This window comes from Glycine max, chromosome 10, assembly GCF_000004515.6.
Source record: "Glycine max cultivar Williams 82 chromosome 10, Glycine_max_v4.0, whole genome shotgun sequence".
Lineage (NCBI taxonomy): Eukaryota > Viridiplantae > Streptophyta > Magnoliopsida > Fabales > Fabaceae > Glycine > Glycine max.
In genome coordinates this window covers 49,864,195-49,877,978 of record NC_038246.2, presented here as the reverse complement: position 1 = coordinate 49,877,978, position 13,784 = coordinate 49,864,195, and the positions used below count along the sequence as shown (strand labels likewise).

General features: G+C 32.2%; 2 protein-coding genes across 2 annotated transcripts; both read right to left on the bottom strand.

Moving 5' to 3' along the window:
- Positions 1–1,220: 1,220 nt before the first annotated feature.
- Positions 1,221–5,351, bottom strand: LOC100818012 (ubiquitin receptor RAD23c). The gene is made up of 12 exons (XM_003536640.4): positions 5,073–5,351; positions 3,990–4,151; positions 3,746–3,799; positions 3,496–3,599; positions 3,302–3,385; positions 2,982–3,159; positions 2,620–2,772; positions 2,480–2,548; positions 2,339–2,386; positions 2,147–2,256; positions 1,908–1,986; positions 1,221–1,477 (listed from the first exon to the last, which is right to left on the bottom strand). The coding sequence occupies exons 1-12, from the start codon at positions 5,136–5,138 to the stop codon at positions 1,358–1,360; spliced, it is 1,227 nt and encodes a 408-aa protein (XP_003536688.1). The 5' UTR covers positions 5,139–5,351; the 3' UTR covers positions 1,221–1,357.
- A 6,295-nt stretch (positions 5,352–11,646) lies between these two features.
- Positions 11,647–12,879, bottom strand: LOC100817478 (uncharacterized). The gene has a single exon (XM_003536639.5). The coding sequence runs from the start codon at positions 12,365–12,367 to the stop codon at positions 11,885–11,887; it is 483 nt and encodes a 160-aa protein (XP_003536687.1). The 5' UTR covers positions 12,368–12,879; the 3' UTR covers positions 11,647–11,884.
- Between the last annotated feature and the right edge of the window lie 905 nt (positions 12,880–13,784).

Here is a 13,784-nt window from a genome sequence, read left to right as displayed (position 1 = left end):
TTTTTTATGGTCACTCAATGGTAGATTATCATGCAAGACAGCTGAATTGTGTAACAATTATTTTAAACATCATATATAAAATAATTGATCATTTCTCAAACAAAATTTATGTCCACGAAAAAAAGGACATGCGCATTTTTCTCGTTTGAAGCTGGAATACTAACCTTACTTCATACATTAGGAGCATCACTTTGTGGATGTAGATTAAGATTATCACATGCTATCTTACAATCAATATTTTTATTTTTATTTATCATTTGAAAATTATAGCAGATACAACGTTCTGTAGTTATCATGATCCTGTCTTATTTTCTTGAATGTCTGCATTTTGTTTGAAATAATTAGAATCCAGACATCATATTAGACATTCAATTACTAAAGGAGACTAATTTAATTGATTGATAAAAGTGCATAAATTATTATTATAAACTATGATACATATCTTTAATCTATGGATAAAAAATATATTAGATATTCAATTAATTTTAGTCAAAGTGAATATGACTAAGCAGCGAAATTCTCACTTCAAAATTTAAATGCGACTATGATCTTGACTGATTCTGTTTTTTATTTAATTTTAAAATATATATATATATATATATATATATAAAATGTTTTTAAAAGAAAAAAAAGTAAGACGTGTTTGACAAGTTCTTCTCTTTGCTCAGCTATTTCACCGAATTATGTACGAGCCCATACGGCGGTGAATGAGAATGAGGTGTGGTGGTTCGAGCAGATAACAATGATTGGTTCTAAGAACATGGGACGACAGTTGTTAAAAACGAAAATAGTGAAACGCAGCGGAACCTGGTTGCCGGTTTCAGCTGCTCAGATGTGCAGTCGTGCATCAAGTTGGAATTGCTGAAATGATCTAAAGACACAACAATAGGGGAAGAGGTCTGAATGTAAGGTTTTCGGAAAACAAAAGCAAAAAACTAGTCTTGTCAAAACAAGTTTAATGCCCTTCTACTTTAAAAACAGAACTATTTTATATAAAACTGACAGCAAAAAGTCATTATATTTCCAAAAACATGAACTGAACCCAGAAACAGTCTGTGTCAAACGAATTACACATCTATCGACTTGCGAATGAACAAGCATGCACAATTACACACGTTAAAAGGATGCACAATACCAGTAATACAAGGCAAACAACTATGTATATGAAATACTAAGAAACCCTCGACGGGCTGGAAATGATAAATACATGGGCAATAATATGGAGGAGAATAAAACATCCCTTATCCACTTGAGATTTGACATTATCAAAAGCATTACCTCATTAAACATAGTATGTAACAAAGACCCATCGAGAAAAAAGATGACACGAAATAATTTGGCAAATTCGAAAGGAGATCTATTGTTCCTCGAACTCATGCATGTGATCCAAAAGGTAGTTGGCAGCCAATTCCTCATTTTTGTTACAAGCGAAGTACACCTCCAATACGATTGCACGATCAAAACCCATTGCTTCAAGCTGGGGTTAAACACAACATTGCAAAACAAAGAAATTACAGAGGAACTAGTTAACCCCTGGTGTTCCTCAGAAACAGCATGGGTCTATCTAAAAATACTTACGGAAAAAGGCATAGACTCAATTTTAAAACAATATCCATGATGTTTCTGAGGAAAAGGAACAGGGCTAAATTTGATCTAATTATGCTTAAATCCAGCTTTAGAAATGTGTAATGCTAATACTACAACTATCATTATTCTTGACAGACTCAATCAACATACGTAAATTATGTATCACATCCTACCAAGGAACCATGATACATAGTGGCAAGGCACTAGAAAGATGTATGTAGTTTTAACTTAATAATTAAACTGGTGTTTTCATAGTCCTAAAATACTTGAGCAAGAAAACATCTATCATTTAAGTCTTTATATAGCCAAGTCAAACTTACACGTTCAATTGCCTGCCGCTCCTCAGGAGTGACGGTTACTGCTTGTGGCATCGCAGAAGCCATCTGCCCCAATATGTTCCTGAAGCATATTAACAGCAAAAAATAAGCCAGTGGACAGAGGCTGATAGGTAAAAAGGATAACAAGACCTCCCCCCCCCCCCCCCTCCCACCTCCCCACCCCCTCACCACACACAAATGCACAAAATATTAGCAAAGAACAGCAAAAGATGATCCCTTACCCTTCAGCACCTTCTGCAGGTTCATTTATCAGGCGAAGGAAGTCAGCTTGATGGTCTCGAATCAATCTCATTAGATGGGGATTTTGTTTGCCAAGCTCTTGTAGCATAGGCTGCAGTAGCAAGAACAAAAATCAGGGAACCCTGAAGAAGATAATATAGGACACCATGATAAACTAAGGCAAAGAAGAAAACCTGCAATATTTGTGGATTAGCCTGCACCATAGCTCGCAAGGCTTGGAACTGAAATGCAAATGAACAAAATTCAAGAGTCTATTTAAAACATATCTATGAAGTAAGAAATTCGGGGTAAATGCTGAGAAAGATAGTGATTACTTGTTGACTATTGCGTAAAAAGTCTAATGAACCAGCACCAGCAGCACCAGAACCCACGTTAGGGAGACCCTGTTACACAAAGTTAAGTGAACCACCCAGAAGGTTTCATTCTCTTCAATAATAAACAATGTAATAGCTACCTGGGGAAAAAGGTCTAATGGATTAGCATTAGGTCCAGCTGAGGTAACTGGAGCAGGTTGTGCTGTTTGTGGAGCATCAGCAGGAGGATTTGTAGGTTGAGCACTTGCAGGCACTTGGGCTACAAGTGGAGCTTCAGCTTGCTCGGGGATACCCTAACATTTATGAATGATATTAAGTTAAAAAAAAAAAGAAGAAGAAGAAGCAAGAATCAAAATATCAAATAAGAAAAAAAACCACCTATCTAAACATAAACCTCCACCCAAATAACTATGACGCTGAACTGATTTGAAAAATAAAATAAACTGAAATACAGCAGATAAAAATCATTAAGCAAGGAATTTAACATCTAAAATCCACATACTGTATACAAATATTCAACAGCTCTCTCAGGGTTGTTGTAGGCAGCTCGAAGAGCACGGACAACGGTATCCCTGTCCCAGCTCCCTCCACCCATATCAAGAATTTGCTGAATTGTTCCCTCCAAGTTGCTTCCAGCAACCAGATTGGATGCAGCCTGCCCATAGATATCAGACCCTTCCCTGGTTCATAAAAGTCTCTTTTAACAACAAAATTTAAAAGGAAGAATCAATCAAGTTGGAGTGTTTTCCATCTTTCAGGATACAGAATTAACAGGTATTTCAAACTCCACATTCCAAAAATCACAGGTAACAAAATACTTACACAGCAGTTCCTGAAGATATAGGAGCAGGAGTTGGGGCTGGAGCAGGAGAAGGTGAAGATATAGGTGCAGTAACTGATGCAGGCCTGTCAAATTGAAAGGAAGCTTTAGATAGCATACTATACATTTCAAAATATATGGAACTGAAATTTAACAAAACAAATCAAGAAAATCTCATGATGAATCAGTCACTCACAGTGCCCCAGTTGCAGCAGGAGCAGGAGCAGGAGCAGGAGCAGAAGCTTGAGGAACTACTGACGCTGGAGGGGTTGAAGCAGGAACTGTACTTGTCTGTGGGGCCTGCAATGAATGCATAATTGTTAGATAACGTTTACATAACCCCTAAAGATGGATTAAGCTTTTTTGTCTTACCATATCCCAAAAAAGGGAAAAGCCAAAATGATAGTAACATTAAAAATATTCATAACATAGCAAACTGTTCTCACCTTGGTTGATGGAGCAGTTGAAGTAGTAGATCCTTCACCGGATGGGCTCTTACTCTAGCATATTTTAAGCACATAATTGTAATTTAGAGCAGAATAAATGAATATAATTATTGCAAACCAGTAGTTCATAAAATTTAAACAACAACATAATATATGCAACAAAATAATGGAATATATTTCGATAACTTCAAAAGGCCAATGTGTAGTAGTTTTTAAAAAAGAAAGAAATAAAAGAAAAAATTACCTTTGATAGCATAATTACAATGAAAGTATTTTCAACTACTTTATTCTCCTCCAAGGTAGAAGCATCCCTAAGAACTTTCCCTTGATGAATTAGCATTTGCTGTGCAGCAGGATAGACATCTGCACCCTGAACAGTTTCTATATTTTTCTTCACTTCAGAAACCTGAAAAGAATAGCAGCAATTACAACAAATGTAACAGACTGATTATTGAAGTTCAGGAAAACCAGAGGATGGCAGAAACAGATCACGAAATCCACTTGACTAAAGGATGAAGCATTGACGCATTTGTTGAAATAAAACTCCAAATTTGGGTCATATAAAGCATTTAGGAAAATCTCAATTGTTAGAAACATGCAACCTTTCAAAAGACAAAAAGCACACATTACTCAGATATAAAGTACAGTTTTCGTTGTTAAGAAGTGCCAATTCTGACAAACCAGTGATAACATGGTTATTGATCCAACTGTAGCAGTATATAAAGATAGATATGCTCAATTATTGAAATTCCCATGAATATGAAATAGCAATCAGAATTTAGAACTAGTATCTGTCCAGATTTTTCTTATAGCACAAACTGGTTTGATGGTCCTATGAAGTAATGCGCCAAAGGGTGTAATGTGGAACTTATTCACTATCATGTGCCAAGAATCCCAAACCTCCGAAAACATAATTCCCACTAATGATTAGAATCCAGAGGAGCATCAGCAAACACTTTGTCATTAGTTCCGACAAGCAATGAATCGGAAGATTAAAGTTATTTAAAAGAAAAAGCCATCTAGCCAGAGAAAATGTTCCGCCGAGAATAATACAGTTCATTCTTTCGCTCCACAGCATATTCCACGCACCAAATCAGTCATCACTTTGAAAACCAGAATTTAACATTTAAGTAATAAAGAAAATCCAAATTGCCATCAAAATTCAATAACAATTCGAACAAGCGAAACACCAAACAAACCCTAATTAACAGTCAATTTCAGGGCTCTTGGAAGGAGGCGAAACTTCCGAGACAATCCGATTGGCTACACAAAGAAAATAAGAAAAAACGGAACAAAAACCAATCGGAAGAAGTTTCGAGGGCCAAACCGTGTCTTGCGGCGTCACTTCGATTTCGAAGTGAGTGCCTTTGAGAGTCTTAACGAAAACCTTCATATTCGTCACCGCTATCGCAATTCGGTGCCACTCGCAGCGTCGGAATTCACGCCGGCGCAGTCAAGTTCCACCGATCCGAAGACGACCCTAACGACGACGTAGCGAATAGAGGAACGAAATAAAAGAGAGTGAGGCGAAGTGTAAAGAAAAAAACCTCTTTTTTTTTCTGAAATAAAAGGAGATATACCCGAAAATATACTAGTTTATGTTGGCAGTATTTGACTGATGAGCCTCACGCGCTTACGGGGGGGTGCTTGAACGCGCTCCTTCGATGGGATTTTGGTGGCCACGTGGACGGTGGAGATGAAGGATGGATGGGAATTGAAGTGGAGAGCTAGCTGGATTTATGTGTCTGACATGGAGGGCGGTGTTTATCTATCCTGCGCTGTTGCGCCTCCGCACTTGAAACCTTTTTATCAAATTTTTTGGATCGTGTGTTTGTTTTTTTTTTTTCAGATAAAAGATAAAGATTGCCACTATTTCTATTTTTTAAAGATTAAATGTGTTTAATCCTTAGATAAAAGAAAATGGTGGGCCTAAACAATGGCTAGCACTCACAAATAAGGGGTTAAAATAGGGTAAATTATATGTCGACTAGTAATACCATTTCATGTATGGGATATGTGGCTATATGCATTCTCAAAAGAAAATGTGGAAGACATTGTGAGGGGCTTCTATATCTATATTACTTATATTTGTTTGGTAAAGCAAAAATAAACTAGAGAGGAGAGAAAGTATGAGAAATAAAAAAGTTAAAGATACCAAACTCATTAGTTTTTTTCTCTTTATTAATTATTATCACAAAAAAAGTGTTTTAATAAATTTTAATATCAACGAAATAGTTTAATAAATTGTAACTGAATATTAAAAATTAATTTCAAATATATATAAATTTGATATTTAAAATTTAAATATATTTCAAACTTACATATGATATATTATTTTATATTTTTAATATCAATTTAACATTTTAACTTAATTTCTTATCTTTTTCAATTTATCATTCTATTATCTTTAGTTTTAACTTTAATTTCAAATGTCTTTTAAAATAAATTATCAATAATTTTGAAAAAAAAACAATGTACCACGACATAAGTTATTTATTATAAATCTAAAATATAATTTAAATATTAAAATTATTTATTTATTATGAACTAAAAAAAATCAGTTGTATAAAATAAATATTTATGAACTAAGAGGTCTAAATGCGAGGAGGATATGTGTGAGTATTGTAAAATATTTGATACCATATTCAATTCTTATAGATAAAAAAAAAAGGAATATTTATGAAAATTCATCAATGATAAAAAATTATTAATGGTAGCTTTGTTCTTTTGCATATAAGATAAGAAAATAATGATTACTTCAAAACACATTAAGATTCAGGGCTAATTCTACAGGGATGTTTACGACCAAATCCAATCAAATGAAAATAAATAAAAAAAATGAAATAACGTATACATATTTGTAAAAAAAACATTTAATTAAATATAATTTTCTACTAATTATTTTAGTTAAGATGTTTAAAAATGTTACATAATAATAATAAATTTTTTTATTTTTTTTACCATATCTCTTATTATTAACGCGATAAATTCTGCATATATTTTTCCCGTACATTTTGCATGACAAATATGGCCTACACACTGGAATAGAAATAAGTAAGAATTTTGTTAATATTCTTGCAAGTCTGGGAGAAGTTTGATTAAAATCATAATTAAAAATAATCCATCTTTCTTCCAATATGTGCATTAAATGCGTACATTACTCCAAACTTTCTATCATCCTTCTGTAAATATTTCATCTAAATTAATCATGCAAATGCTAGGTCCAATTTCCGAAAAATCATTTACATATTTATTTCAATCACATAAATGTTAGGTCCAATTTTTCGAAAAATCTTTTGTCAATTTTTTTCCCGAAAAATCTTCATCCAACGTAAATGCTATCCAATAAGCTAATGATAAGAATGTCTTTAGTTTTTTTCTTCGATACTTATTTGGTATTGGATGAAATTTGAAATTCAAATGTTGATATGTTGGGAGCTATTGACCTATTTTCTTTTATTTTTCAACAGTAGGTGGAAGCATCAACTTTTACCATTTCCAAGCTTAAGAAAAATTCAATATTGCATTTCTTCTACCAAAATACTTTAAGATAAAGGTAAATCAGTGCTCTCAAGGCAGAAAAAATATATTTTATTGAGAACCAGGCAAATACATTCTCTTATGACGTTTAGATGTATTTTCACGTGATTTTTATTATAAATTATTATCTTTTAATTTTTTAATTATTATTTTTAGAACACTAGTTAATCAGACTCACAACTTAAATCTTTTAAGAAATAAAACATCTTCCAATAAAGTTATTGCAAATGCTGATGATATTGACTAGAGTATCCAACTCATTCCTATTGATATAACAAAAGTTTAGATATTTCAAATGGAACAAGGCAACAAAATAAAACCCATAATGTTGTAACTCCCTCAATTTCGATCTTTGAGCAGGCCAACAAAATAAAACCAATTATAAAAACAGCAAAATAAGGCAATTACTTAATGCACCTCATTTCTTGTGTGGAGCACCCTAAAAATCCCCTCTTGATTTTCTACCAAGCAAACATCCATGACCACCTCTCCCCAAACCTCCATGGTCACAGCACCCCACTTCCACCCAAACACCACCACCGCAACCACTCAGTGCCACCCAATCACCACCCACCGCCACATGCATTACTATGACCCATGGACATCCACGCTGCATCAAACCACTATTATGTCGCGCTAGTCTTATACAATTATGGACCGAGTAATATATAATACAAATATATTATAAATTAAGCAGTCCATAATACGTTTGTTTGTATTATGATCTGAGAAATCCATAATACAAACAAATGTATATACATCTAAAGTTGTACATCCAAATGAAAAGGAACAAAATTTTCCCAATTTTATCTTAAAAAAATCTTAATTCAAGTATTATTGATTTTTATTTTTTTAATCAATAAGGTAAAAAAAATGTTATGTACTATTTTTTTTTTACTTTCAATCAAATAAGTAATATATTTTTATTTAAAACTAATAAGTATTATTTTACAACGTATTGCCCAGATTTTTTGAATATTTTTTTATTAACTTATAATATGAGAATTTGAAATATTTATTCCTCGACTCTCGTTAGTTACTATTTTCTTTTGCCTTCTTTATAATTTTTAACGTAGCGTTGAAAAAATAATAAAACAATTTGCTATGAAAGTTCAATTAACATTTTCTTTTGCATCATGAAAGTTTTTTTTTTAAAAAAAAGGAAAAAAAATATTTATTTTGTTTTCATCAATTGCATCCATTATAAATATATTGTGTAAGAATCTTAAGTTAATGTGAAAAATAAAAAATGTTTAATTATAAATATTAAATCAAAATTACCAGTTCAGATTGTATAGTTAATTGTAAATTTTATGTAATTGATTCATTTTTACAATTACCATTTTCTTAAGCCCAGTCTCATAAAAAAATCCTTTTTGAGTTGGATTTGATTGGTTGGACGAGATGGATCGTGAACACTCCTAAGTTTTAACAACTCTAACATGTATGCATATGCAAATGTTCAATAAGTCCAAAGGTGTAACAATGGGGAAGGCTCAAATTCAAGAATCAGAATCGTGGTTATCAAAGAATTAAGGATTCAAATTTTTCGTTAGCAATTGATTGATAACAAGACAAATTAAAGGTGTCCGTGGAAGTAGAAGATATATTTTGCAATGTTTTTTTTTTTTTTGGAGAGGGTATTTCGTAATGTTTTTTTTTTAGAGGAAGTATTTTGCAATGTTAAGAACTAGTGACTTATGGTAAAAAAAAATTGAGATCTTAAACTAACTTTTTTAACTAAATGAAGGTAATTTAACTCGTCTATAATGATATTTTAATGTGATGATTCCAAACAACCCATTAATATTTATTATTTCTTTATTACATCATATTATTTATTATATTTATATTTTTCTTTTGCAGTATTCGGCGTCATTTTCCTCAACTGGATTACCCAAACTAATTCATTTTCTTCTATTTTGGCATAGGGTCGAATTCAAAGAGTTAGGTTTACCTGTCGTGTGTGCCTACCTTTACTCTCTTCCCCAGCCATATTCCCATAAGAAAGATTACATGGAACAGAAAAGAAAACTAAATACCATGTCCTTCTCCGCCCCAATTAGAATTTTTTTTTTTTTTTTTATCTGTGCTTTGCAAGAACAATACTATTTTTATTTTTTTGTTATTTTGTACAATTCAACTCTCTTTTGCACTATTTTTGAGTAACCCTTCAATTGGATACGAGTTTAAGTGCGGTGAGGTGTGAGCCTACTAATAGAAGCTACAGTGGCTTACTTACCAAAAACTGGCCCAAATTGTACAATTCAGCAACAAGCAGAAACTGAACCAACACAGCACAAGTTAGGCCCAAAATCCACCAGCCTTCTTTCTTGTCAATGAACTGTCTACAACCACCCTTACCAAACCTACCGCCCAATCTAACCGTTAAAAAGAAAAAAGAAAATAATGAAGTAGTTTTTGTTTTAAAACCTAAAGGGAGGTTAGAGGAGAAGAGAAGATAAGCATTCAAGAGTCGTTTTAGTCTAAAAGGGAAGGAAGGAATGACATGGTTGGAAAGAGAGAGAGAGCAATGGTGATTGGTGAGGATGGGAGAAAGTAGTTAGCCACAGAGATACTTGTATAATTAAAAAAAAGTGAATAAAGATAAAAATAACTACAAAAATAAAAAGTAAACATTAAATAAATTTATTTCATTTACAGTATATTATATTTTTTTTATTAAAAATTAAATTAAAAGTTAAAAAATATATAATTAAACATGACTTTGAGAGATTTATTTAGTTAAACATTTGTGGTAAATTTTATCTTATTTTATTATTTTAGTTTAAAAGCTTTTATTTTAACATTATATGTTCTTTGTTTTATTTTTTTTACACTAACAACATTAAATTTTACTAACACATTTTCTTTAAAAAAAAAACATGTCAAATACCCATAAATTATAATATTTTTCACAATTTGTCGAGCAATTTCATCAACTGGTTTGGGTTGTTTTAGTTTAATCAAAGATATTAGAGTATTTGATATATAATTGTGTTAAATATTAGGGGGGAAAATGATCAAATTAATATCATAATAAAATATTAAAATTTAAGTTATCAGATCAAATCTCATGGACTAGTTTTATTTTATTTTTAAAATTTAAGACCAATGTCTATCCCTTTTTTCTCCCTTGCTTATATAAAAATATTGTCCATCAATTTTAACAATGAAGTAAGTGTGTGTTTGGATTGATAGAGTTAAACTTATCATGATTTTTTAAGGCAATAAACAGATAAAGGTAATATTTGAAAAAACATTACACCTGCGACGAATAAGAAAGTGCATGTTCGATTCTCCAACTAAATTGTTGTTGCACGAATTTTGAGATAAATCCAACAATCCATTATTCACCCAACAAAAAAAAAATCAAACGATTCAATACAAAATGAAACAAAAGGAAGAATTTTGATCTGTGGACAAAATCATGCTTAGTCTCACCAACATTTAGTCAAACATGCTAAAAATCACATATTTCAATGCAAAAACGCCAAATCAACTTGAATATTGTTTTTTCATTGTGTTTAATTTTATGCATCCGCAAACACAGAAAATCGCCAAGAATTCACCACAAAACAACTCTTTAATTCTTTAAAAATCATATGAGTTCAACTCACCTCCAATTTCAGTACTCTTAAAAAATCATGAGTTTAACTCACCTCCAATTTCAATACATATTTGGATGAAAGTTGACATAATTAATTTCAAATAAAATTGATTTTGGTTATAATTAATTTCAAAATAATATACTTTTGAATATTTTTATTATAAAGTCAAATTAAGAGATAAATTTAGTACAAATTTTTAGATTTAACGCTTAAATTATTTAAAATTACTCAAACCTAGAATCAAATTCAAATTATTCTCCAACATAAAATGAAACATATAAAAATTTATTCAAAATAAATTATAAATTTGAAATCAATTCTTCAACATCAAAACTAGACACTCAAACACCCTAAAACTCCATTACAAATTTTATAAGGAGGATTTATTTAGCCTTACATAACCTCGTTCAAGCTAATAAAAGTGTAAAACTTTTTAATACTTATTTTTAATTTACAAAACTAAAAATTAATATTTTATTAAAAAAATTACATACACAATCTCCTTGCAAGACCTATACAAAAATAAAACAACTAAAACATACTTTAAATCTAAAAAGAATAATTATTACTGGATTTTATTAAAAAAATCACATATATAGATAAAAAAAAGTCATATATATTAAAAAAAAAAGACTGCATATAATTCTCTTTTAAAAGTAAATAATTCACTTTAGGTCCTCTGTTGGGCCGGTTGTCTCCTTGATAATTAGATAGATTTTAAGAGACCAAAATTATGTTCAGACTCCGGTGTTCAATATACCAAAATTAATTTTTCAAGTACCATAGGCAGAAATTGTTTGTAGCCAGAAGCATTCCCTTACTAAAATATAAAAAAATATAACGAAGCAATTTCCTTTGCATCTTGTTATCCCAAGTCCTTCTTTATAATCTTTCTTCTGTAATTCCCTTCATCTAAAAGAATAAAAAAGCTGAGAAGAAACATTTACATCTCTAAAACCCTTTTTTCCATTTAGTTTTCATTAAATCTCTATTGCCGCCACGAGTCATAATACACATCAGAATGATCGAAAAGTTCACCAAACGCAGCGTATTCGGTAGCATCGCACTCATAACCGAACCCCATTCCCAAATCGAACGAGTCGTATCTCGGAATCTGGTCCTCAAACTCCCACAACTCGCCGATTCCGGACGAGTCAGACGCGACTCGAACCAACTCGGCCTCCACGTTCTTCTCCTGTGGCGCCGACGAGTTTCCGGCGGGAGGAAGCCCAAGATCGTCGTCGGAGGCCTCCAGGAGGTATCCGATCTGCGCCTGAGACTCGCCGTAATCTGACGTCACGCCGGAAATCTCCTCCTGCAAGCTCTTCATGACGGAGTCAAGGTCCTGAGTGGAAGCTGCATCATCGGCGTCGTCGAAGAACTCGAGTAAATCGTCCCTGAGTCGTTTCGCCTCGGGCGATTCCAGAATTGATTCGTCCGAGTCATCCCGAACTCGCTTCTTGCAATCCATAGAGAGAGAGAGAAATAAAAGAGCAAAACGGTAGCGTTTTGGTATTAAGAGATTAAAGAGAGACAAGTTTAATCGCTGGTGTTTGAAGGAGAGTTGACACGGTGGGTTGTGGTGGCGAAGAGATCTGGTGAGGCTTATATATAAAGGGGGACAATGGAGAGAGAGAGAGAGAGTACGGTGTAATGATGCTGACGTCGCAGGCGCGTGGGACCCAATTCTTAGCCCATCAGATACACACTTTGATTTTGCCTTTTTGTTTTCATGTTTCTTATTTTTGCTTTTCGCTTTTTCTGGTTTTGGTTTTGAAAAAGAAAATGGTGGCTGCTTTTTCCTTTCTTAAAATATTAAGTCGAGTTAAATTTGGAGTTGGAGTCCGGGTCAGTTGGCGCGGGTCCCACTTGCCTGGTCAATCACCGCTTTCGTGCTTCTTTATCCGGCCTGGTTGGTAGTGAAAGGAAAATCAAACGGAGGGAAATTAGGGTTAAGTCTGAGGGCATTTTGGGAAAGAAAGTTCTTTTTTTTATTGATTGGATTTGGTTAATTATTAGACTTGAAATTTCATTCAAAATTGCAAACTGGTCGATGGGAATGGGCCTTCTTAGAAGGTTTGAAATGAAAGAAAAGGAAAGGGTGGTGGTTTACTTGAGTGCTGGGAACGTCAATAATTTTGCATTAAAAACCTTTACGATAATGTTGCCCACTATCTCTGCCTCAATCAATGGGACACAGATATTCTTCTCTTCTCTATCTCTACATTTTAACTATTCCTATTCGCAAAAAAAGATAAACATTTGCTTTTCACATCTCAACGCTTCTCACGTGCTTCAAAAGTTGTCTGCTTCAATATCTTCCCTTAAAATAACTCTTTACTTTTAAATTAAGCATTATTCATTAAAAATTAACAATTAAAACTACTTTCAAATCAAAATATAAACAAATTTAACTAATTTACTCATATTTCATTTATTAAGTCCAGAGGTAGTGTTATATAGTATATATACACATAAAGATATAATAAGAGATAAATTATCTTACCCCCTTAATTTTATATATAATTTTAAATTAAGACATTTACAATATCCACATTATAAGATTTAACAACTCTTCAGATATTTCATTTATTAAGATATAATTCATTCTTCTCGGAAAAAAGAAGATATAACTCATTGCAATGAATAATGTTTTTCTAACTTGTCTTATTTTATCATGTATCTTTTTTTGGTACATAGATTATTTATCATTTATCTGCTTTGACTTCGAATTTGATTTATATCTGCTATAAAAAATTGATGATATTTGATGATTTGTTATAATATTATTTAGTCAAGGCTTAAATATATTTTTTCCTTACAATTTAGTATTTTTTTGTTTTTACAATTTAAGCCTTTATTTAATTAAGCGTCTTATTTATCTAAAA